The sequence below is a fragment of the Giraffa tippelskirchi genome, chromosome 9, assembly GCF_054371585.1.
Source record: "Giraffa tippelskirchi isolate mGirTip1 chromosome 9, T2T-mGirTip1v1.2.pri, whole genome shotgun sequence".
NCBI lineage: Eukaryota > Metazoa > Chordata > Mammalia > Artiodactyla > Giraffidae > Giraffa > Giraffa tippelskirchi.
The window spans coordinates 9,984,496-10,008,580 of NC_137283.1; the positions used below are offsets into that span (position 1 = coordinate 9,984,496).

The following is a 24,085-nucleotide window of genomic DNA, read 5'->3' on the forward strand; positions in this document are numbered from 1 at the left end:
GAAATTGGCATGTGATCATCACAATGTAAAATATAAATTACTAATAAATAATGCATAGACAAACAATTGGGTTATCGATTACTAGAAGGAAGAATCTTCCTATGTTAAAAATTTCTCCTAATTGTAGCACTTTTTTGCCTGTGAGTGGGCTGTTGAAATGTGAATAGGGAACACAAGAGCATGAGGCTCAGGAATGAAGCTAATGTTGAGTGCATATCTGTGTGCCAGCATTGTGGTCGTATTTTTACATATGTGTTCAGTCCCCATTGTAAGATAGGTACACTCTCTCCATTTTATAGGTAGGTGATAAAGGATTGGCAAAGTGAACAACTTGTTTAGTTATTGGCAGAGCTGGAATTTGAAGGGATGAAAGGGTGCCCCATGTGCTGATGATGGAGTGGGACATGGACGGACCAAGAAGAAAAGGGCCTGTGTCTTTCTGGGCCCCCAGATAGTCTTAGGTTAGCCAGTACTTCTGTTTGGAAACTGGATGTCTGAAGCAGTGACGTGTTGGGGATCTGAAAGAGCAAATGCAGTCTGTGACGTTTCCTAATTTAAAACTGAGGGGGCCATACGACCCAGCAATCCCACTGCTGGGCATACACACCAAGGAAACCAGAATTGAAAGAGACGAGTGTACCCCAGTGTTCATTGCAGCACTGTTTACAATACCTAGGACAACCTAGATGTCCATCAGCAGACAAATAGATAAGAAAGCTATGGTACATATACACAATGGAATATTACTCAGCTCTTAAAAAGGATGCATTTGAATCAGTTCTAATGAGGTAGATGAAACTGGAGCCTATTATACAGAGTGAAGTAAGTCAGAAAAACACCAATACAGTATATTAACACATATATATGGAATTTAGAAAGATGGTAATGATGACCCTATATGTGAGACAGCAAAAGAGACACAGATATAAAGAACAGACTTTTGAACACTGGGTGAAGGTGAAGGTGGGATGATTTGAGAGAATAGCACTGATACATGTATATTCAGTTCAGTTCAGTCGCTTGGTCGTGTCCGACTCTTTGCGACCCCATGAATTGCAGCACGCCACACCTCTCTGTCCATCACCAACTCCCGGAGTCTACCCAAACCCATGTCCATCGAGTCAGTTTGCCATCCAACTATCTCATCCTCTGTCGTCCTCTTCTCCTCCCGCCCTCAATCCTACCCAGCATCAGGGTCTTTTCCAATGAGTCAACCCTTCGCATGAGGTGGCCAAAGGATTGGAGTTTCAGCTTCAACATCAGTCCTTCCAATGAACACCCAGGATTGATCTCTTTTAGGATGGATGGATTGGATCTCCTTGCAGTCCAAGGGACTCTCAAGAGTCTTCTCCAACACCACAGTTCAAAAGCATCAATTCTTCGGCGCTCAGCTTTCTTCACCGTCCAACTCTCACATCCATACATGACCAATGGAAAAACCATAGCCTCGACTAGACGGACCTTTGTTGGCAGAGTAATGTCTCTGCTTTTAAATATGCTATCTAGGTTGGCCATAACCTTCCTTCCAAGGAGTAAGCGTCTTTTAATTTCATGTATATTACCATGTGTGAAATAGATCACCAGTCCAGGTTTGATGTATGAGACAGGGCACTCAGGGCTGGTGCACTGGGATGACCCTGAGGGATGGGATTGGGAGGAGAGTTCAGGATGGGGACACATGTACACCCATGGCTGATTCATGTCCATGTATGGCAAAAACCACTACAATGTTGTGATTAGCCTCCAATTAAAATAAATGAATTAATTAAAAAAAACTGAGGGGGATAGCTCCACCCTTGAATTAAATATTTGTTGTCAGAGAAGATGTCCAAGTGTATTCAGAGGGCTGTGAGGTTTTTTTAAAAAAAAAAAACTTCAGGAGAACTTTTAAAAGCAGAGTATGTTTCATCTCCGTTTATCTACCTGAAATGCACCAAACATAATTCTCCAGGCAGCCCTAAAGATAGACCCCCTCTCGGAAGGCACTGGCCTGTCGTTCATCCTTGGCACGCATAAGGGTTCCCAAGACAGTGAAAATAGTTTGTCTTCTGAACTGTGGAAGAGAGGGATATTCTGCCTTGTAATTGGCACCTTAAAACATTGCTGAAATCTTTTTCTATTGACTTTCTGGTGATTAATTTTTTTAAAAAAGCCAATTGGCAGTTTTAATGCTCCTTTAGAAATACCTGGGAAATGAAGCTTTCTTTGTATGCCGGAGTACAAAACTAGGATACCTTGCCCCTTTCTTCATGTTCTTTCCATGTAATTAAATCTGGATTTGTCCAGTGTAGGATAGTATCTTTATTGGTTCAGTGGTATGGTGGGTCAGAAGATCTGAACGCGGGTCCAGCTTTCTAAGTTTGTTGACTCCTACTCTTTTTGTGATGCAGTTTTTTGGTTTTTGTACGATAAAATGAAAGGATCAGACTAGATGATCTCTAACGATCCTCTAGCTCTTAAAAATAATTCTAGATCTGGTGCTAGGGTCTTCCCTCTTACACAGGGGCTTCCTTCTGTCTCTTCCCATTGGCCACTGCACAGTAGCCTTCCAGGGAAGGGCGGTGGTTCCAGACCACGTGGAGTGCCTGCCGTTCTGTGGAAGAGCAGTGTTCCGTGGCAGACTCTTGGTAAAATATGTGCTTTGAGTCTTTTTGGTGTAATAAAAATTTGCTTTGAGCTTGCCTCACTGTACATATGGTAGCCACTAGCCATATGTGGGTAATGAGGTTTCTACTTGAATTGATAAAAATAAAAAATTTCGTTCCTCAGTTGCACTTCTGACAGTTTAAATGCTTAGTAGCCACCTGTGGCTAGTGGCTGCCCTATCAGATAGCACAAACAGAGAACATTTCCATTGTTGATGAAAGGTCTGTTGAATAGTGCTGGTTTCAGGTGTAGTTTATGACTATGGAATAAACTGTATTCTGTCACTGTAAATTAGCCAGCCTGTATGGGCTTACATTTTATTCTGTAGTTTTCTGAACTCATTAGGTCATTTTTTCCAAGTGGTGCTAAAAAGAAAGCTGTGTAAATCTAGAGATATTCCGATACTTACTGTGTTGTTATTTAGAGTTATTTTTATAATAGGCATAATTAAGGATAACTATGAATTCATCTGTCTTCACTGCATGTTTAATGGGATGTGCTCTTTAGAGGCAGGTGTTTTTTTTGTTTGTTTTCTTTTTTAATAAATTTATTTATTTTAGTTGGGGGCTAATTACTTTACAATATTGTAGTGGTTTTTGCCATACATTGACATGAATCAGCCATGGGTTTACATGTGTTCCCCATCCTGAACCCCCCTTCCACCTCCGTCCCCATCCCATCCCTCTGCGTCATCCCATTGCCCCAGCCCTGAGCATTTGTCTCACACATCGAACCTGGAATGTTCTGTTTCACATAGGGTAATATACATGTTTCAATGCTATTCTCCCAGAACATCCCACCCTCACCTTCTCCCTCAGAGTCCATAAGACTGTTCTATGCATCTGTGTCTCTTATTCTGTCTCGCATATAGGGTTATCGTTACCATCTCTCAAATTCCATATATATGCATTAGTATACTGTACTGGTGTTTTTCTTTCTGGCTCACTTCACTCTGTATAATGGGCTCCAGTTTCATCCATCTCAATAGAACTGATTCAAATGTATTCTTTTTAATGGCTGAGTAATATTCCATTGTGTATATGTACCACAGCTTCCTTATCCATTTGTCTGCTGATGATATCTAGGTTGCTTCCATGTCCTGGCTATTGTAAACCGTGCTGCGATGAACATTGGGGTACACGCGTCTCTTTCAATTCTGGTTTCCTCGGTGTGTATGCCCAGCAGTGGGATTGCTGGGTCATATGGCAGTTCTATTCCCAGTTTTTTAAGAAATCTCCACACTGTTCTCCATAGTGGCTGTACTAGTTTGCATTCCCACCAACAGTGTAAGAGGATTCCCTTTTCTCCACACCCTCTCCAGCATTTATTGCTTGTAGACTTTTGGATAGCAGCCATTCTGACTGGTGTGAAATGGTACCTCATTGTGGTTTTGATTTGCATTTCTCTAATAATGAGTGATGTTGAGCATCTTTTCATGTGTTTGTTAGCCATCTGTATGTCTTCTTTGGAGAAATGTCTGTTTAGTTCTTTGGCCCATTTTTTGATTGGGTCGTTTATTTTTCTGGAATTCAGCTGCAGGAGTTGCTTGTATATTTTTGAGATTAATTGTCTGTTGCTTCGTTTGCTATTATTTTCTCCCATTCTGAAGGCTGTCTTTTCACCTTGCTTATAGTTTGCTTTGTTGTGCAAAAGCTTTTAATTTTAATTAGGTCCCATTTGTTTATTTTTGCTTTTATTTCCAATATTTTGGGAGGTGGGTCATGGAGGATCCTGCTGTGATTTATGTCGGAGCGTGTTTTGCCTATGTTTTCCTGTAGGAGTTTTATAGTTTCTGGTCTTATGTTTAGATCTTTAATCCATTTTGAGTTTATTTTTGTGTATGGTGTTAGGAAGTGTTCTAGTTTCATTCTTTTACAAGTGGTTGACCAGTTTTCCCAGCACCACTTGTTAAAGAGATTGTGTTTTCTTAGAGGCGGGTTTTTAAAAGGGCTCCTGTGTGGTAGGTGGAATGACAAGAAAGCATAGAATCAAGGGAGACTGAACATTAAACCTCGTATTGTTGTGTCACCCTGGTACCCCAAGTAACACTAGGAGGGGCACATAGAATTAACTTAAAGTAACAAGGCCTAGAACTTGTTACCACTTAGTAAGCTGCACCTGCCCTGCTGGGCTAAACACGCATGACCCCCAAAGCTTTGTGATACATCACCTGATAGTCAAAGAGAGGAAGGAAACTTGCTTGACTGCTTACAGATTACATGTGTCTATTACATAACAAAACTGTTAATCAGTGATGAATTCCTAAAGATCAGAACACCATGTTGAATATTGCATTATTGAATCATCCTGGTACATGTAAACACACTTCTGAACGGATTTGGTCAAATGCATCAATGTACATGACAGATGACAAGCAGGCGTTTTTTGGAATTGTATTCAAAGATCATGTCCAAAACAAAGCATTAAATTGTGGTGTTTCAGTTGAATTACTGTTGCTGGATTCACGATGAGTGATCAGGCATAGCCGCATCTAATTATTCCATCTGCATGATGATCGTGCTATATTGTCGAGGGGTGTTGAAGTTTTGGTGCGTTTTGGGAAAAGCAGTGTTGATTAGCTGTGAACCCAGTTGGCCAGTTGTGTGTAGATTCTTAGTCAGTGCAAATTGACACTCCAAACTTTGAAATTCTGAAAGATCAGAAGTTTCTTACAGTTGATTAGGTTTTAGGGACTAGTCATTTAATTTCACATGACTCAGTACTTAATGCCACAGTGCTAATAGCTGAATATGGAAAAAATTAGAATTACATTTGTTTAGTCAATTGGGGTTTTTTTGTGTTTTGTTTTTACAGTCTTCACAAGGCATAACTTCTGAAGCAACTTTATCAACTCTAAAGTGTTTACTGAGTTTCTAATTATAAGTAGTTTTTCATATTAACAATACACAGTCAGGGGCTATTTCATTTAGTTGTTCTTTCCTTTCCCAGTTAGAGTGATAAAAGAAAAAAATTTTTTTGCAATGAACACAAAATTATAACCCAAACCGTTTTAAAAGAATACATTATCACTGTAAACTACATCTGTAGTAAACATTTCTTCCTGCCTTGCGTAAACTAACATCATAAAGAAATAGATCAAAGTCTGCTTTTAATGCTGACCTCAATTTCTGTTGCTTAAGTATACTTACTTATTTTTATCTTGGTATATTGAGCTCTCTTGGTCATATATAGAGTACATTCTACAAATGGCCAGACATACATACACTTGTCCAAATGAAAACGTTGCTAAGATGATTTCTACTTCCCTTCCAACTGAGGGGCGTGACTGCCCAAACTCAGCTTTGAGAACACTCACCTCGGTGCTCAGTTGTTCTGATAGACAGCCCTCTGCTCAGTGATTAACTGTCCATGTACTTTCTCCTTTCCCAGGAAGAGTCGGAAAGGGCCAGGTATTCCCACAGATCCAGTCATCATCGTCCTTCTCTGGTTTGTAATAACCTACAAACTTGCCTCTGATACTTTTCCTCATCAGCTTGCTGCAGTCACTCACACACCTTTACTGTGTTTGTTTTTATCTTATCAGGGAGTTGAGGATGCATTGTCCATGCGAAGTCTTGGCAGTCACAGGGTTGGTATTTTAAATTGTTTATACACCCTAATAGCAAAGCTATCCCTTTGTCTTTTCTAAAAAAAAGAGAAAATATTGGCAAAGTTCTTTTCATTGGAAAGTGATATTTTCTCTCAAATTATTGCTATAAGTAAATCAATTCTAAAATCATAAATATTTTCCTTTATTAACATGTATATTTACTTTTTTTCTATAAAAGGACTTTTGATTTTGGAAAATCATCACAAAATAATAAGATTGATTTTTATAAAATAACACTTGCATGGTTCTAACTTTCAGATTTTTCCTACTTTCAGATTTTCTTAAATGATAATTTTTTTTAATAAAATTTATTATTTGGGGGCATGGGTGACTAATTATAGTTTTATTCAGTGGAAAAATTGAACTTCTGATTTTTAAAATGCCTGTCTTACCATATTTATAGAAATGATCATGCTTCAATATTTTGATTAATATTTTGTAGTTTGTCTCAAGTTTTTAGTGTACATCATTGTAAATCAAAATAAATGAGAAAGTGCTCATTAAAGGCTTGCATATTGTGCCAAAAAAGCTGAACTCTGTTCTTAATGAGTTGTGCTTTAAGCCTTAGAGCAATGCTTTTAATTTGTACATTATTAATATAGTATATGTGCTTATATCTAGATTTTTTCATCAGTGAAATTCTGTTCTTGTTAAGATCTGTATTTGTTAATAGCCTCAGGTCTAGTTTTCTTCCTACCTTGTGTAATGTTCCTATCTTGAATTTTTTTCCTATCATGAAAATACACTGTATTAAACTGAGTGTGTTCTGGTATACTAGTTATTGATATGTTTGCATTCTTAAATAGTCTTTTACTCTGGTTATATTTCTTTTTTATTTTTATTCACTTACATTCTTAAGACCATATTTTATTTTTTAGATAATTTTCCTTTTGTTACAATCTGTTGCATATTGGCTGAGTGCAGCTTTTCCCATGAATTTTGCACATGCGTATGCACTAAATTGAACGGCAGGCGAGATGATGTTTTCTGAATGTACAGTTGTTCCCAGGAGTGGTTATATGTCTTATTGGTGAATGTAATCTACTGTCTTTTTGAAATAAATTAGTAACCTAGTACTTGAATCATAAACATTTTGGTTGATTATAAAAGTTTAGATTTATAAGAATATTAAAAAGCCTTTATAGAAATCTAACTAGTGGTTTAAGAATGATTTTAAAGGAAAAGAGCTTTAAGATAATAAATTTATCATGCTTTTCCCTGGAGAGATTTTGGTGCTTTTTTTTCTCACAGGGAGTTAACAAAAGCTTAAAAGTTGAGCTTGGAGCGCTTTGAAAATAATCCCATCTCACCTCTTTTTTAAAAATATATGACTTATTGTAATGTTCATAGTGTGAAGTTCACAGTCTTCAAGCTGGTTATTTGTAAATTTGCATGGGAAACTTACATATTAGTTTAACCTAATGGTAAAGCCTTCCAAGTTCAACCTAATTTGTTTTTAAAACAAATCTGTAAACAAACAAAAAATAAATCTGCAATTAAATGAGGAATTGTTTACTCAGTGTCTATAAAATGAGATTGATTTTCATTTCATGGAAATTACATCATTAAATAAGTTTAAGATAAAACTAAAACTCAAATAGTATTTTATTTCATTATGGTAGTTATGAAAATTTGCTATTATGTAGCAAAAAATAAAACTCCTAATATTTTTAAAAAGCAGTCTGTGAACTTCAAGATTAGTAAAATTTTTACCCTGTAGAGACTTCAGTACTACTGTGAGTATACATTTAGAATATTTAAATTTTTAGACTTTCTTAGAAATGTCTGATTTGGAATGAAAGCTTACTAATAATACAGTATAAAAGAAATATAGTTAAGTTTTTTTCTTTTTTCTAACTTGATAATATTGGGAGTTTTAAATTTTCATCAGATTATTGCTTTTTAGAATAACTTTACCATCTACATTATACTGAAAATGTAGACAACTTGTGTTCTCTGTAAAAATATATATGATGGCTTAAAACCCTGACTTAAATTTTATTGAGGTTTGCTATATTACTTGGGGTTTTGGTATTCTAGTTATTTTTTTAAACTTATGGGCTATATATTAAAAAGTCTAAGACTTTTGGACCTTGTATTTGATACATGAACATTAGCAGTGCTTGGATATGAGGAAGCTGTGTTTATGGTTTTACGCCACATTCTTTGGACTTTGATCTCTCCTTTTGTCCAGTTAACTTTCAGATACTGCCTTCTTTGAAAGGTGTCCTGCCTGAAGCTATGTGGGGCTAGAGATGGTATCCATGCTATAGACATTCTGTATAAAAATAGAGCAGAGATAGTTCAAGATGGTAGATTTGGGGAAGGAAGATTAAATCAAAGCCCTGAGTTTAGAATTGAAACAGTGCTTCTTTAAAAAGCAATCTACCTTTAAAAAAAAATTTGACTGACTGCTTGGTCACTGCTTTTATATGTTGAAATACAAGAAGACTATAAGGAAGAGATCCGAAATTAGAAAATGAGGTGATCTTGAATCAGAGTGGTAGGGATACATCACAGTTTTCACTGGTGGAGAGCTTTACTGTTGTTTTTTATTAGTTCCTATTTATATATCAATGGCTTTAGTATAATTTTAATGAATTTAATTTTAACATGCTTGGAATTTTTTATTCTGTCATTTACTCCTACACTGTTTAATTCCGTGAAAGAACCCATCGAAGGGCGTTACGGGGACACACTGGAGCAGAGCCCGTATACCCAGAAGTGAAGAGCTCGTGGCGCGTAGCCCAGAGAATGTGCAGTGTTGGTACTGTGCATTCACTGTTGACTCACAGAGCCCCGGGGGCTTGAGCAATAGGTCCGTTCCCACAGAAACAAACACTGGCCGAACTTTTGCTTCTGTAGCCTGCTTTTTAATACTTTTTATAATAGCAAGTTTGGAAATATTTTGTTTAGCTAGAGCCCTTAATATTTTCAGTTCTTCCTTCTCTGATGAATCATTTGTTTTTAAACAACATAAATACCAACTGTCACACACTGGATGATTCTTTTTGTTCACCGGGTGTACGACCAGTAGTAGCGATTGGGGTGTCCAAGTTGTGGATTTTCCTACCAGATTCAGCAGTTTTTAAAACTGAGGGAATTCCTTGGCGGTCCAGTGGTTAGAACTCCACTCTTCCAGTGCTGGGTCCCGGATTCCATCCCTGGTCGGGGAACTAAGATCCTGCAAGCCTCACAGCGCAGCTGAATAAATAGATAAAATAAAACTGTCTGAGCTCTGCATTATATTTTGGAAAAAGAAAATCAAAATGGATCATTTTCAGTTCAACTTGTTAAATCTTATGCTTTTGCAGAAGACCAGGTGTTACAGAGAGGATGAGAACTAAGACTGATTCCTTCAGTGAACTTACCTGTTTTGGAGGATGGAATAGTTTATATGCAAGAATGTGTGATTTGAGTAATACATGTTTTGGTCATGGTTTTTTTTTTAAACAAAAAAGATATTTTGTTAACTGAGAGAGTGGCAGGTGAAACTTTCATAGAGAAGGAACTTTATTTTCAGTGAAATGTCATTCACCACAGTGACTTTACCACGCACATCATTTACCACCAAATGCACACCATTAGGCATTTTAGAAAATTTTGGATAAACAAGATTTTTTTTATACATGTAGTAACACTTTGTATTCTGTTTTCATGATAATATAAGAAAAGTATGCAAATACAGATATTTTGCTCCAGTACCTCTTAGTATTTATTGCAGTATCATTTTCACTGAATTTAATTTTGCCAGTGGTAAAATTATACCACTTAGCCTTATACTTATGAAATACATTTTGGGGAGTTTCTGCAATATTTTTTGTGAATGACCATCTCATTAAGCATGAATTGAAACCTTTGTTCTGTCTGAACTGTTATTTTAATGCTTTATTAGAACTACACTCTTAAATTTTATCTTCTGGTGTATTTTAGGCTTTTTAAAATTGCAGCCTCTGTGACAGGAATACATTTTTTTACGCTGTAATCCAATATACATACGCAGAGATGTGCCTGTTTTTGTATGTATATAAGTATATGAAAAATACAGAAACAAATTTTACAAAAATAATGTTTACTGTACATGATCCACTCTAGTATTTTGTATTTTTTTATGTTGGTTGAACCCATAAATTGATTTTATGAACTACTAATGAGTTGCAGTCCACATTTAGAAAAACATTACTTTAGATCAGGTTTCTGAATAGTGTTCCCTAAGATCCTAAGTGGGTATAAGAGTTGCAAAAGAAAGATATTTTTACCAAACTACCTGAGGAACTTGTTCATTGCTTTTGTTTTATACATTGCTCTTCTGGGCAAGATTGCTTAAAAAGTCTGACTAGAATGCTTAAAAAATTAGGAAAACACAAATCTGAGTAGTTAGTTACTATTTAATTTGGTTTCTTGGATTTGACATGTGATGCTAAACATATTATTTTCTTAAAGACCCTACAGGAAATATGGTTTTCTGGTCTTGTCATAAATTTTATATCTGTTTTCTTTGATTTGTATTTCATGCCACTTTTATATGTATACTATCCATTCCACACTTTGCTCTGATCAGGTTTCTAGCTTTGCTCACTATTTTTCATAGGGAGAATTCTTGAGAAAGGATGTTTTCCAGGTGTGTGCACAAGCAGATCCAAGGGAACTCTCCCCATTTTCATGGGGCAGTTGTTTTTTGTCTTTGGGTTTTTTGTTTGTTTGTTGATTTGGTAAGTTTCATTATACTAGCTATGTGTTCCTGCTTCATTGCTTCTCCATGACTTGCTTTTGCCATGTTTCACATGATGGATAATGATAGTCACAGACCTTTAGGATGCTTACTTCCTGCGTTTAAAGGCTTCCTTGAATGTTTTGTGCTGTAGTGTACTGGGGTGAATCATCTGAACATTACTGATTATAAATTCTGGTTTTGAATGAGAATGTGCAGTTTTTCCTGTACATATAGTTTAACAATAAACTATTCTAGGAAAGAGTGAGGGGAGAGAGTATTCTTTAATTCAGATGTCACAGCTGTCATGTTTAATAATTTGGGGCTTTTAAAGTAGTGCTGGATTTTTCATAACTTTATGAATGTTGCTCCCCCCCCCTTTATATTTCTGATTTTGGAAATACAACCAACTTTCACCTTTTCCTGAAATCCAGTATGATGCTCTTAAGGATAGATCATCAAGATTTTCATCATTAGTATGTATTGCATGACTTTGTGTTAAATATAGTTTCACTTTATAAACAATTGGTGATGCTAATCCTAGATTATGTCTAACTTTTTCACATGTCTGTTGTGATGTTTGGGGGAAATATATGACTAACAGCAAATTCTGTTGTGCAGTTGTGGCATGATTTAGCACTTTAATAGCTTTGCCTTTTAGGATCTCAGGATCAGATAAAAATGTTTTGCTTTCCTATTCAGGACTAAGATTGGTAGTAGTATCTTTTCTTAAAATGATGAGTCACCCAGCTGACACATACTCTTTGCCCTGGAAGACATGTTTCCAGTGGTGTTTGAGATGTACTGAACTACATCAGCATGTTTTACAACTACACCTGCTATGTCTTATGTTCTATTTCACAAGCCAGCAGGTGTGAAAGGATTCAGGTAACAACTGAAACATCAGTTCTGTCCACTCATTTTTTGCTTGATTTGGTTTATTTTTGATGGTATGTCATTTTGGCCAAGGAAGTTTACTTATAGTGTGTTTTTCTTAGGTTAATGTGTCCATAGGTTGCCACAGCTCTTATGTTCAGAGTAATAATGTCTAAAAGAAAGATATGCACTTTAAAAAAAAAAAGGAAAATGTGATCACTGATTCAGGGTCTAGCTGTGCATGTTTCAGGTGATGTGTGTAGAGCAGGCTGTTGATAGCTAGGATCCTTCTAGCTGCATCTCCTCCTTTCAGACCAAAGGTGCATATCCACGTTGAACTTCTTATCTGCCAGTTGTCCTGCTTAGTAGTATTGCTGTCCTCTATCCCCTCACATGCACTTGGCTCTGACTCCTGGAAGTTATGTATTAGACAGTGCTGTCTTCAAAGGACTTGGATGTCAGGTTATTATCTCATGATGCTGCTGCTCCTTGAGACAGACCACACTGTGTAGGCTGCTTTCCCCTGAGCAGCGCATGCTGTGGGACCAGTAACTCAGGCTCAGAGGACTGTCTTGGGCAGTGCAGTGTTAATGTTTTCTGTTCTCAGTCTTGCTTTGGTTGATACACAAGATTGCTCTTTGGCCTTTAGGTAAGGAGGACTGCAGAAGGAAGTGGCCTCTCTTGTCACTGATACCTTTTTAAAGAAGCAGAGACTCAAATGAGGTGTGGAGTGAAGGTCTCCCACTTAAAGCCTGCTGGCTCTGAGTCCTAATTAAGTTTTCAGTTGACTCAACACTGAGCTGGATGGCACAGAGGAGATGAGGGGGAATGCCAGTGTGTAGGCAGGCTGTGTGTCTTAGCCAGTCTCCCACTAACAGGTTGGAAAAGAGTGCATGCATGCAGACTCCTCTGTGTCTCATGTGGGCCTTTTTCTATGTATGATTTTAAGATGAATTTTATTAATTAACTTAAAACTTCACTATATAATCTTTAAAGTTAACTTCAATATTTACTTCCAGAATCATTCTTACAGTCACTCTTATGGAATGAAGAAGAGATCTTCTGGTTCTCATAAAGACCCACTGGTTAGTTCTGTTGTGTCTCATATCACAGTATTTTGTGTGGTTGTAAAATTCACTGATCCTTTCAGGGAAATTAAGAATTTTATGACTGCATTGGTGTGCTCTTCAGGCATTATTGAAACCTGATAATATACTGAAACATGACTTATCAGAACCTTATTGAAAAATAATTTTGTTTTCATTTACAAGATTTAATATCAAGTTAATGTATGATGGCCTCCCTGGTAGCTCAGCTGATAAAGAATCCACCTGCAATGCAGGAGACCCTGGTTCGATCCCTCAATCAGGAAGATCCCCTGGGGAAAGGATAGGATACCCACACCAGTATTCTTGCCTGGAGAATTCCATGGACAGAGGAGCCTGGCAGGCCCTAGTCCATGGGGTCGCAAAGAGTCGGAAATGACTGAGCGACTTTCACTTCACTAACATATGCTAACCCTGGTGGCTAGAGTTAGGAAAGTGTCACAGTAAATTCATTAATACTGTATTTTCAGCTGTGAATTGCCCTTTGGAGGACTGTGCCTTAAGAATAGGTTTAATGAGATTCTTATAACTTATTTTGGAAATTTGAATTGATTTAGTTGTGGTATTGGGCTTCCCTGGTGGCTCAGACGGAATCTGCCTGCAATGCAGGAGACCTGGATTCGATCCCTGGGTTGGGAAGATCCCCTAGAGCAGGGCATGGCAACCCACTCCAGTATTCTTGCTTGGAGAATCCCTGTGAACAGAGGAGCCTGGTGTGCTACAGTCCATGGGGTTGCAAAGAATCGGACACAACTGAGCGACTAAGCAAAGTTGTGGTATTATAGGCAGTACCAAACTCACATGTAGCTGTCATTCTGAATGATGGTTTTTATAGATTTGAGATTTAGGAAACTTAAAATTAATTTTCTGGTAGAAACAACAAAGTTTATGATGGCAGAATTCCCATGCTGTCTTGCAGAAAACTCTTCAACCTATAGTGTAGTTAAACTGTAGGACTAATAGTGCTCTCCATTCCAGCCAACCTGCTAAATGGCGTTGCTGTGGAGAAAAAAAAATGTCTACAGTGCCCATTTGGGGTGCTGGGAACACCTCTTCCCTGTCGAGTTGCAGCAGCACTGGCTGAGGAAGTACAGCCCCAGCTCCTTGCTAACTCAGGGCTCCCTTGGGTAGGGCTCTGACCACTGGGGAGGTGGAGAGCCGGGTGAGAACCTTTGGCTGGTAGAAATGAGGAAGGAGGCGAGGATGAAATGGGAGGACATGAGTGAGAGGCCCTGGCAGGTGGAGTATTGGGAGCTCTGGGGAGAAGTGAGTCATGGTGCCTCTCAGAGGGTGTGGTGCAGGCGGGTCGGGCAGGGCGGGGTTGCGATGGGAGGAGGGGGTGTCCCCTATCGCAGTGTCAACAGTGGAGGAGCCGTCTTTCAGTCAGGGATTGCCTGGGCTTCCTTAACCTTGAGCAAAAAAGATGGCTGAAATTTTATAGATGATTTCTTTCCCCCCTCAAGCAATCACGATAATGTAATTGCTTGGCTTAGTATATTGAAAATGAACCTGCTGTAGATGTTTTAGACCAAACCATATTTACTGCTCACACTCTTTCTTTGGTAATTTAATTTGATCAGTTTATTTGAACAAATAATGGAATTAGGAGGAGTTTTGAAAAAGAATAGCTTTAATGATTTCTGTGATGTTTCTAAATAGATTATAAAAGTGGTAATTATCCATTCGTCCTGGGTTTTTCAAGGACATTCCTAAGTGTGACATGAGAATAATTCACTTACTATTTCCTTTCTATTTTATCTGAGGGTTTATATTCTGTTTAAAGTAAAAAAAAAAAAATCTAGTAATGACTTGGTTTGAAAAGTTAACCTTTAATATTAGTCTTTTTTGAGAGACTTGAAATAGCTATTATTTTGACTTTGACTTGCTGCTGCTGCTGCTAAGTCGCTTCAGTCGTGTCCGACTCTGTGCAACCCCATAGACGGCAGCCCACCAGGCTCCGCCGTCCCTGGGATCCTCCAGGCAAGAATACTGGAGTGGGTTGCCATTTCCTTCTCCAGTGCGTGAAAGGGAAAAGTGAAAGTGAAGTCGCTCAGTCGTGTCCAACTCTTAGCGACCCCATGGACTGTAGCCTACCAGGCTCCTCCATCCATGGGATTTTCCAGGCAAGAGTACTGGAGTGGGGTGCCATTGCCTTCTCCGGACTTTGACTTAATATAATTCAAATCTTTAAAATCATTGTTTTAGAGAAGGGGTTTGGCAATATCCAATTTTGTCATTGTTGTTAGGTTAACAGCATTTAACCTAAGAAAAATGTGTTTGATTTTGCTTTTTGCAGAGTGGCCTCTACTTTGACCAAAGAAACTATAGCAGTCTTAGACATAGCAAACCCACCTCTGCCTACTATTCTCGGGTTTGTCACAAGATTTTGTGGCTTCGTGTGTTTTATCCAACTTTAACACATTTCTAATCCCGTGCTTTGCATTTTGACTAGTTAGGACTAATCTATGAATGACTGTATTTGTACAGGTTTGTGATAACTGAATTCACATTGTCTGTGTGAGTGTATCTTTGAATGATGGTAACTATTGAATCACCACATTTATTATTGAGTACCATTTTTTCCAATTTTTTAAGTGAAAAATATTTAACATTTACAAAAAAGTTTACAGAATTGTATAGTAACCACCCACACACCTATACTCAGATTCGACAGTTAACATTTTTACTATATTTCCATCAGTCCATCTTTTTGGGAAGGACACATTTCAAAATAAGTTGTAGGCATTAATACATATCACGGTGTATGTCCTTTTACTAAAAATGTTCATGTGGAAATATAAACTGTAAGTGTGATGAGAGGGAATTCCCCGGCGGTCCAGTGGTTAGGACTCAGCGCTTCCACTGCCAGGGCCTGAGTTCAGTCCCTGTTTGAGGAACTAAGATCCCACAAGCTGAGCAGCATGACCAAAAAAGCATGTGATGAGAAGAATGTAATTATGTAATGTGAGAATCTCTTGTTCTTTCAAGGCATCTGGCACATCATACATTTAGAACATATTAAATATATGGCACACAGGACATAAAATAATTCAGTTGTCAAAACCTGCATACATGATTTAGTCTTATTTTCCATGTCTGATTGGGCTTAGTGAAAAAGAACTGAAAGTGTATTGAGACGACATCAGGAAAAAAGATTTAATTCCTTTTTAAATAATGCTGTGCCTTGTTAATGCCTGGATTCACTGTGACCAGTATAATTTATCTAATTAAACTAAGGCACTTTGCCCATGGCTTGTTCTGAAATATAGGTTTTCTAATCCATTTGGAAAAGAGTGTTTATAGCAATAACTCAGAGCTCATTTACCTGGCTCCCCAGTAATCATTCGATGTCACAGGAGCTGCTGGTAACTGCTGTGATGTGGCCACGGTTTGCCACACTTTCTGTGCTGTGGCCCTTGTTCCCAGAACATCTTCTTAGGTGGCCCTCTCATCTCCTAACACTAACGTTCAAAGACCAATGGGATTTAAAACACATTTATAGAAAACTGTTCCAAGTGTTTTTCTTTCTGATCCCTTAAAATTGATAGTCAAAGAGACTTCTGATGGTTAAGTTTTTCTCACTTTGTGCATCACTTAACTGCCTTAAACACTTAGGAATTACTAATGAATTATGGAATATAAAATAAACATAAGCTTTCTGCTTTCATGATTGTGAGACCAGTTCTCCCTTTCTTTCCTTGCTTGTGTTTTATTTTTGTTTCTTAGCAGTCTTCCTCCCTGTACAGCGACCCTCTGGCGACATCCAAGAGCTACAGGGTTAGTACTTCCTGAGGAGTGTGGTGCCTTCAGAGCTGCCGGTTACTTTCCTTTGGGTTAAATCATGCGCTCTCTCCATAGGCCTCCTCCACTGTAAATTCTGGTCTGCTGAGAAGTGCCAGTCTGGTTTGTATTTTCCACTTCCAATGTGTGTACCCTTGGCGGAGCCATTGTCATGGTGCTGACTCTAGCTTGACATCTTTCCTCCAAAATAGTCAAGGACACGTGGCTTTAGTGCTATGTGTACCGCAAAACGTGCTGCCTGTGCTTATAGTACAAAACTTTCCGGGAGTGAAAGTGAGCGTATTCTCCTCACAGAGGTAGATACTGCTGGCTGTTGGTGGGCCCTTACCTAGAATCGGCTTCCTATAGAAGAGGTGGATTTGCATGGGTTCCACTCCACTTGCATACTTGTGGGAGGTGGCTGCCTACGCATGGGATGTCATATTTTGGAGGGGAACAGCTGTGGCCTTGGCCACGTCAATACTCGGCTCTAATGAAGCCAGCTGACTCGAAAGCGAAAAGAATCGCTTTGTGTAATGTGCGATTGTGAGTTGATTGCTTTCAGGCTGTTTTGTTGTGGCCTCTTCTAGTGACCAGGAACCTGAGGCTTTGTGCTTAATTTTATCGTGATAGTGGGCAAAGCTTTCTGTACCTCGCTTTCTTATCTGTTTTCTTCCCTCTTTTGAGAGAATAAATTGGTAAATGTTCTCCTAATTTCATAACATGATGATGAAGGGCAGTGCTGTAACCAGTGGTGCTTTTTGAGGTGAACTGTGAGCCTGAAGCTTTACCGAGGCTGACGCAGGAATTTATGCAGACATAAATGAGTGTTATCACCTCGGGAGGCTGTACACTTAAAGACTATTCTTCAACTTTTTTGGAACTGAGTACTTTGAAGAAGTTACATCACTTTCAAAATAACTTTGATTCTGAATGGCTAAATGGTATTTCCTTTGTTCTTCAGGTCTCATTGTATAATGGTGGATTATATAACCCTTACGGTTCCCGAACTGTAAGTCCAAGCAGGGAGAGGTGGTGAGGAGGGCGATGTGTAGGTGGGCACAGTTTACTTACAAAGAAAAAGCCCAATGACTCTCCAAGCCGTGACCCAACAGCTTGTCAACTGTGACTCTCCCCCAAGCTGTGAGAAGGTGCCTGCTGCAAACCGAGGCTTCAAGTGTGAAGGCGGTACAAGCAGAGAAACCTCTTTTCTGGCTCATTAGTTCCTCAGGAAGAGGATGAGAATAGTGCTTCTCGGGGGAACCCCTTGTTCTCTCCTTGCTCTTGCCATGGGCTGCTGGGTCTAGAGGGTAGGAGTGCAGTAGGGCTCCAGGCCGGGGGAGTGACAGTTATCTTCACCTGGGAACCAGGGTGAATCAGGTCCAGGGGCACTGATGGGTTCCCGGCGGGAAAAGGAGCTGATCGTTATTGTAAAACCTGTCTTCTTGGAAACTTTATAGCCATCTGAATACAGTTTTCACTCATCAAGAGCAAGTTCATCCCGAAGCAGTCCTGTGGTGAGCTGCCTGGTCTCTTTGCATGTTCTGTAGACACTTCTGATTGGTTCATTAATCTGTACTCACAGTTCAGAATATCGAGGATGTGCTGTGTTTCACCCTTTTATGCATGAATTGTCACTTTCCTTCAGTACACAAACTCAAGAACTAATTTGTCTGAATTGGTGGTTTCTGTATGAATGTGACTTAGCACATAATTCTTAAATGAGTCTGAAGCTAGTCCCATTAGAATTTTTTTTTAATTTATTTGTAACTGTCATTTGGAAATTCTTGTTTGTTTGTTTTCCCCCAGTGGTGGTAATTCAGGGTGTGAGTTGGCTGCTCTATCCTTTTTCTTTCTCCTTTTCGTCTCTACTTTCTACATTGAACCATTCCACTTGCTTCCTAGCCCTTCAGTCAGTGGAGTGAGAGAAGAAATGCAATAACGTCAACTTTAAAAAATTGCTACATAAAACACGAAACTGGGATGATTCTAATTACCCAGTCTTTCTAGAGTATTAAAACTTGTTTTAAATTTATAAACATAGTATTAGCTTAAGGAAAGTACAAAGTAAAAGTCCTCTGACCTTTTCTCCTGTTTCTGTCCCCCAAATGCAACCTGTTTGTGTATATCCTTTCAGAGATATTTTATGTCTGTACGAGTGTCCTTTGTTAAAACAGTGTGCAAGTGATCCGTGTACATAATGCTGCTTAACTTGTTTTCTTTACTCACAGTATCTTTTCAAATCAATCTATAAAGATTGATTTTATTGAGGTTTTTTTTTTGGCATTTAAAAGATTTTAAAAAGTAAGTCACGTCCCTTTCTATTTCCACTGAGTGCCTCTTGGAGATTAGTTTTATGTCAGCATATTTTTTTTTAATGGCAGTGTGTCATCATTCTGTTAGTGCCTGGGCTGTACATTTGAAAAATTGCTCCCGTTTTGATGAGCTTTTAGGTTGTCAAATTTTTGCTACAACAGATACTTGTACTATGAACATGCTTATACAAGTATATTTTTGTGTACTTATATGAGTAGATCTGCATGGTAAATTGCTAATCATGAAATGATGGAAACCAAAGAGTATGTACATTTAAGGTATGTATATTGCCAATTACCCACCAAAAAGACTGTACTAATTACTATTTTTAATAGCAAATTATGACTTTTTTAGGAACCACCTTGTTATTCTTGATGTTAAAATTGGAGAAATTATTAAGCAGTTTCTTAAAGGTCAGCATAGGTTACTTTGTGGAATAGAATAGACAAGTTATATGGACTTTCCACTATGTATATGTTGACTCATTTCTCCTGCCATTTCCAAGTGACATTTATCAAGGATTCCACTCTTATAGTTAACAAAAAGTTATTGCAGGGATGTTTAAGGAGATAAAAGCTTTTTCACAGGAGGAAGTTTATTTTTAACCCACCTGGTAATAAAATTCCACATGACAGTTCTTGAGCCTGATGTCATTTTTAGTGTCCCAACTGTGATGGTCCCTTGCAAAAAAAAAAAAAAAAATTATGGTAATGTTTTTACTCGAGTGTGGAATCTTGTCCTTGTGTGCTGGCTAAATGTTATTTCATTTGCAAGTTGGGACTCAGAGTTATTACCCCAGTGATGCCAGAATGGCTCCTTAGTGACGTCAGAATGGGGGCAGCCTGCAATACTGAAAGTGCGTCTTCCACTGCTGATGACAGAGGAAGGGGACTGTGCAGTAATGTTAGAAATACCTCCATGTGCTGCATAGGAGTGAATAAAGGACAATAGGAATCATCATTTCAGTGTCCTTGGTGGTAGGAAATTCTGTGTTTGACATATTATTTCATTTGAGAAGATTATTTTTCTCTCCCAAACTAAAAGACAGTGTATTTATTGACTTAGTGAATTATAAGATTATAATTCATTGTAATCAGTGGATCCCAGGGGGCCTAGAGGTTTAAAAAGCATGAGGCCCCTAGCAGGTTTTGGCTAGTAGAGTCATGCTTCACCCCCTTTTTCTTTCATTTAACTTAAAGGGTAAAGTAAATATTATTTTAATCTTTGTACTTTTTGGAACTATCGTTTTGATTTTTGGTGCTTATTCATTATGCCTCAAAACAGCTTTTTGGTTTAATGGTACACAGTAGTGGAGCTAATTACAATCAACACTCCTAGCATTTGCGTGCTTCCCAAAGCCTGCCTTCCTGCGCTTATGGTCACGGGAAGACCTATAGTGAAACTGCATCTTTGTCATTATCTGCTTTTACTATCCATAGTTTATCGACGACGACACTGCCAGCATTGCGTCCTCTGGTTGTGCCAGCCGTGGGCGAAGGGACAGCGTGGTGAGCGTGTTTTGCATGCAAACACATCTGATAAGTTTTAAAATTGCAACACTGTGTGATCACATGAAATCTATTGCAAAATGAAATTTTCACTTGACGAAATGAGCATTTTCTTCCAATTTAGTTTATATGAATAATTTACCTTCAGAAATGTATTCCTGAGAATACATTTTCTCAGTGGGCTGTGTAAGCTTTCCTAATGACACCTCTTATGTGCTAGTCATTATGTACTTGACAGATTTTCACTTTTTATTCTTTGTTGCTGTTTTATGCACATGCATGTATATGCACAGTTCACCAAAAACAAAAAAATTCTCAAGCAAGATTAATGTTTCCACATTCTTTAAAAATCATTACTATGGATTAGAAATCATGCTGCCATTAATTAGTAGTTTTCTTTGATATGTATTTAACTATAGTTTATATATCTTTTAAGATCTGTGAATTTTTTGAGTTGCTGATGGCAAAATTTAAAAATATTGTCTTAGAATTCAACTAGAGTTACAGTTGTAAAGGTAAGAAATAGCTATGTTAGAATATAAATTATATGATTTCAAGGGTTTTTTTTTTGATGAAGCAAGGAATTTTACAGAGAGCTGATGACATTTTTGCTATATTAAGAATTGATTTGAAAATTACATTGAGGAGAATGGTGTGTCAGCTTAGAGCTAAAAGAAAATAAGAGAGCCCAATAACTGAGAGGCTATAAGGCTATAATGCCTTTAAGAAATTAGGATCTGAAAGCTTGGTGGGGCACCCTAGGGCTGGCTCCCTGCCATGAGGCAGATCAACAGCACAGCTGGCCTCTCCTCACCTCAGCTGCTGCCTCCAGTTCCCAGCAGCAGGCAGCAGGGAGGCCGACAGGTGGGGCTGGGCACTAGCCACATGAGCGCAACCTTGGATCTGACAGCCCAGGGGAAAAAAAAAAAAAAAGAAATTAGAAGTCCATTTACTTTGAGTCATGTTTTGTGAAAGATTGTAAACCCAAATTTTTCATAGAAAAAGGGAACAGCAAGAGTTTGTGGGCTTTGTTGCCAGAAATACAGTGATTGAACTAAGACAGTTTGGTTTCTTGGCAAGCCAGGTAATGCTCATAATCACAGCTGAAGAGGAAAAAACAGTCCCGACACCCGAAAACACCCTGGAAGGTGATGGAGTGGAAAGGGCAGGGGCTTGTACCGTTGCTCCAACCTATTAATTGTATTAATAGTGATTTCTTTATTACTTTCTTTAATGAGCATATAATAACTATCTTTGTAGGTAGGCTTAATATATGAAGTAAATGAACTGTCGAAATTCTGAGATAGTGGGTACCTTTATAGTATTATATGTAAATTTAAGTTACATTACTGTTACTGTATACAAGAATACTATTGCTTGATTGTCTCAGCTCTTCATAAAACTTCATATTTGTAAGCCTTAAAGAAGGCATCTGTGTGGATGGGCTTCCAGATTCCTTTCTGGAAGAGAAGAGTTTTTGAGCAAGGTAATCAGACAGAGCTGAGGTAAGCAGTAGCTGATGAGTGAGGTAACAAATGTTCATTGATTAAAGCCATTATCCTTCAATAAAAAAAAATAAAAAGAAAAAAATGTTCATTGTTTTTTAATTCAACAAATGCTTATGGAGTGAGTACCAGTTATATGTGAGGCACTGTGTTAAGTGCTGGGAATAATGTGGTATGCCACACAGGCCAGATTGCTGACTTCATGGAGCTTACATCGTAATGAAAGAAATAGGAAAAAAACTGGTAAAGGAAGGAACAAAAAGAGAAAGTAAACCCAGGGACTGTGAAGAGAAAAAGCAGGTGATATGACAGAGGACATTGAATGGAATGTGTGTCCCTTCTGGATGGGGTGATCAGAGAAGGCGTCTCCAAGGGAGGTGACCTTTGAGCTGAGAGTTCTTAGGCCATTGCCAATGGCTGAGGTGGGAAGAGACTGCTGTGTAGAGGGAACCAGAAAGAGGCCAGTGTAGTTCCTTCGTTTTGTTCTCCAGTTCCTGGTCCTGAGAATTATGAAAAAGAGGAAACTGTGGAAACTGGGTAAAAAGCACAATAAATACTCTGCAGGTAGTTCTGCATTCAGCATATATGTGCTTGACAGAGTTGATAGCTATAATGCATTATACATTTGTGGAATATAGTAGAGGCTTTAGGTAAATGCCATCCTAGAATCCCTCGTGGGTGAGGGTGATGCTCCTCTTCAGGCAGTAGATGATGATCTCTGTAGCACAGAACTCTGGCTAAAATTAATAAGAGTTTATTTTGGGAAGCTGTGATATCATTTTGGAACCCTTTACCTTTCTTTCTTACCTTCTTGAGTGGGTAATCACAGCACTTCCCTCATTTCATTTCATGTTACTGTATCACACAACAAAAAGAAAAAAAAAGTTTCCCCCCATATGACAAAGTTCTTATTGTTTTCTTCTCCGCTTCTTAATTTTAAAGCATCTCATTTTTTTCTAACTGAAAGGTTTCTGCCGCTGATTATTTTAGTCGCTCCAATCGTAGGGGGAGCGTCGTCTCCGACGTGGATGACGTGAGCATCCCAGATCTGACCAGCGTGAGTGCAGCGCATGGGGACCCACTGTTTCAGGCTTGTGACTAACAGCTAATACAGTAGCTATTGTAAAATCAGAATTTAATTTATTTGAGTACACTAGCATTAAATAGTTTTTTGTTTTGTTTCAAAATGTGTACATTGATATGTTCTTATTTTTTAAAACAATTTTTCATATGGAAATTTTCCAGGAGCAGCCTCAACAATTATTGATATTTTGCCAATTTTGTTTCATCTATTTCTTCCTCTTTCCCTCCTTTTTTTCCCTGAATTATTTTAAAGCAAATCCCATACATCATGCCATTTCCAAATAAATAGTTCAGTATGCCTCTCTAGTTAAGAACTTTTTTCTTGGGACTTCCCTGGTGGTCCAGTGGCTAAGATTCCATGCTCCCAGTGCAGCGGGCCAGAGTTCAATCCCTGGTCAGAGAACTAGGTCCCACATGCCACAGCTAAGATTCGAGGCAGTCAAATGAATAAACAAATAAATAAATATTTAAAAAAAAGAACTTTTTTCTCATTTATTGTATCAGACCTAATGAAAGGAGAAAAAACTCCTTAAAACCATCTAATACCTTTCCCATATTTAGATAATTTTGATCGGTCTTAAAATTTTTCTTCTCTTTTCATTTTGGTGAATCTATAAATTTTTAGGCGAACTTTGAAGGTTGAACAATAAAGTATACTACTTAGTAAAATGTCACTAATTTATTGTAACAGGGAAGAATCCGAATAGATTTTGAACATTTGGACTAGGGCATTGTTTTTGAAGAAATGCCTGTCCGTTGCTTTCACATTCATTGTGTGTGCTCTGTGCTCAGTCATGTCCAGCTCTTTGGGACCCCATGGACTGTAGCCTGCCAGGCTCCTCTGTCCATGGAATTCTCCAGCAAGAGTACTGGACTGGATTACCGTTTCCTCCTCCAGGGGATCTTCCCAATCAGGGATTGACCCGTGCTTCCTGAATCCCCTG

The 24,085-nt window shown here is 38.3% G+C and overlaps 1 protein-coding gene, 1 long non-coding RNA gene and 1 other non-coding gene across 34 annotated transcripts in view; 2 read left to right on the top strand and 1 right to left on the bottom strand.

The window, feature by feature from the left end:
* Positions 1–24,085, top strand: part of LRRFIP2 (LRR binding FLII interacting protein 2) — a 116,932-nt gene that overhangs the window by 51,277 nt on the left and 41,570 nt on the right. For 6 of the 32 annotated variants that reach the window (XR_014064604.1, XM_081527279.1, XM_081527278.1 and 3 more), the window contains 11 exons: positions 6,037–6,093; positions 6,191–6,235; positions 11,402–11,443; positions 12,863–12,928; positions 15,246–15,320; positions 16,676–16,726; positions 16,808–16,852; positions 17,694–17,741; positions 18,190–18,246; positions 20,485–20,553; positions 23,026–23,115. The exons of 17 other annotated variants lie outside the window; for them this stretch is intronic. Coding sequence is in view for 14 of the 15 variants with exons in the window: in XM_081527279.1 (XP_081383405.1) it covers positions 6,037–6,093; positions 6,191–6,235; positions 11,402–11,443; positions 12,863–12,928; positions 15,246–15,320; positions 16,676–16,726; positions 16,808–16,852; positions 17,694–17,741; positions 18,190–18,246; positions 20,485–20,553; positions 23,026–23,115 (645 nt within the window). In the remaining variant the exon portion in view is untranslated. The remainder of the gene's footprint in view (positions 1–6,036; positions 6,094–6,190; positions 6,236–11,401; positions 11,444–12,862; positions 12,929–15,245; positions 15,321–16,675; positions 16,727–16,807; positions 16,853–17,693; positions 17,742–18,189; positions 18,247–20,484; positions 20,554–23,025; positions 23,116–24,085) is intronic. 9 more of the 32 variants (XM_081527280.1, XM_081527289.1, XM_081527287.1 and 6 more) reach the window with 8 other exon arrangements.
* On the bottom strand, positions 11,768–14,746 carry LOC145520590 (uncharacterized). The gene is made up of 2 exons (XR_014064615.1): positions 13,672–14,746; positions 11,768–13,295 (listed from the first exon to the last, which is right to left on the bottom strand). It is a non-coding gene; the product is annotated as an uncharacterized LOC145520590 (long non-coding RNA).
* On the top strand, positions 21,181–21,462 carry LOC145522142 (small nucleolar RNA U89). Its single transcript, XR_014065952.1, has one exon. It is a non-coding gene; the product is annotated as a small nucleolar RNA U89 (small nucleolar RNA).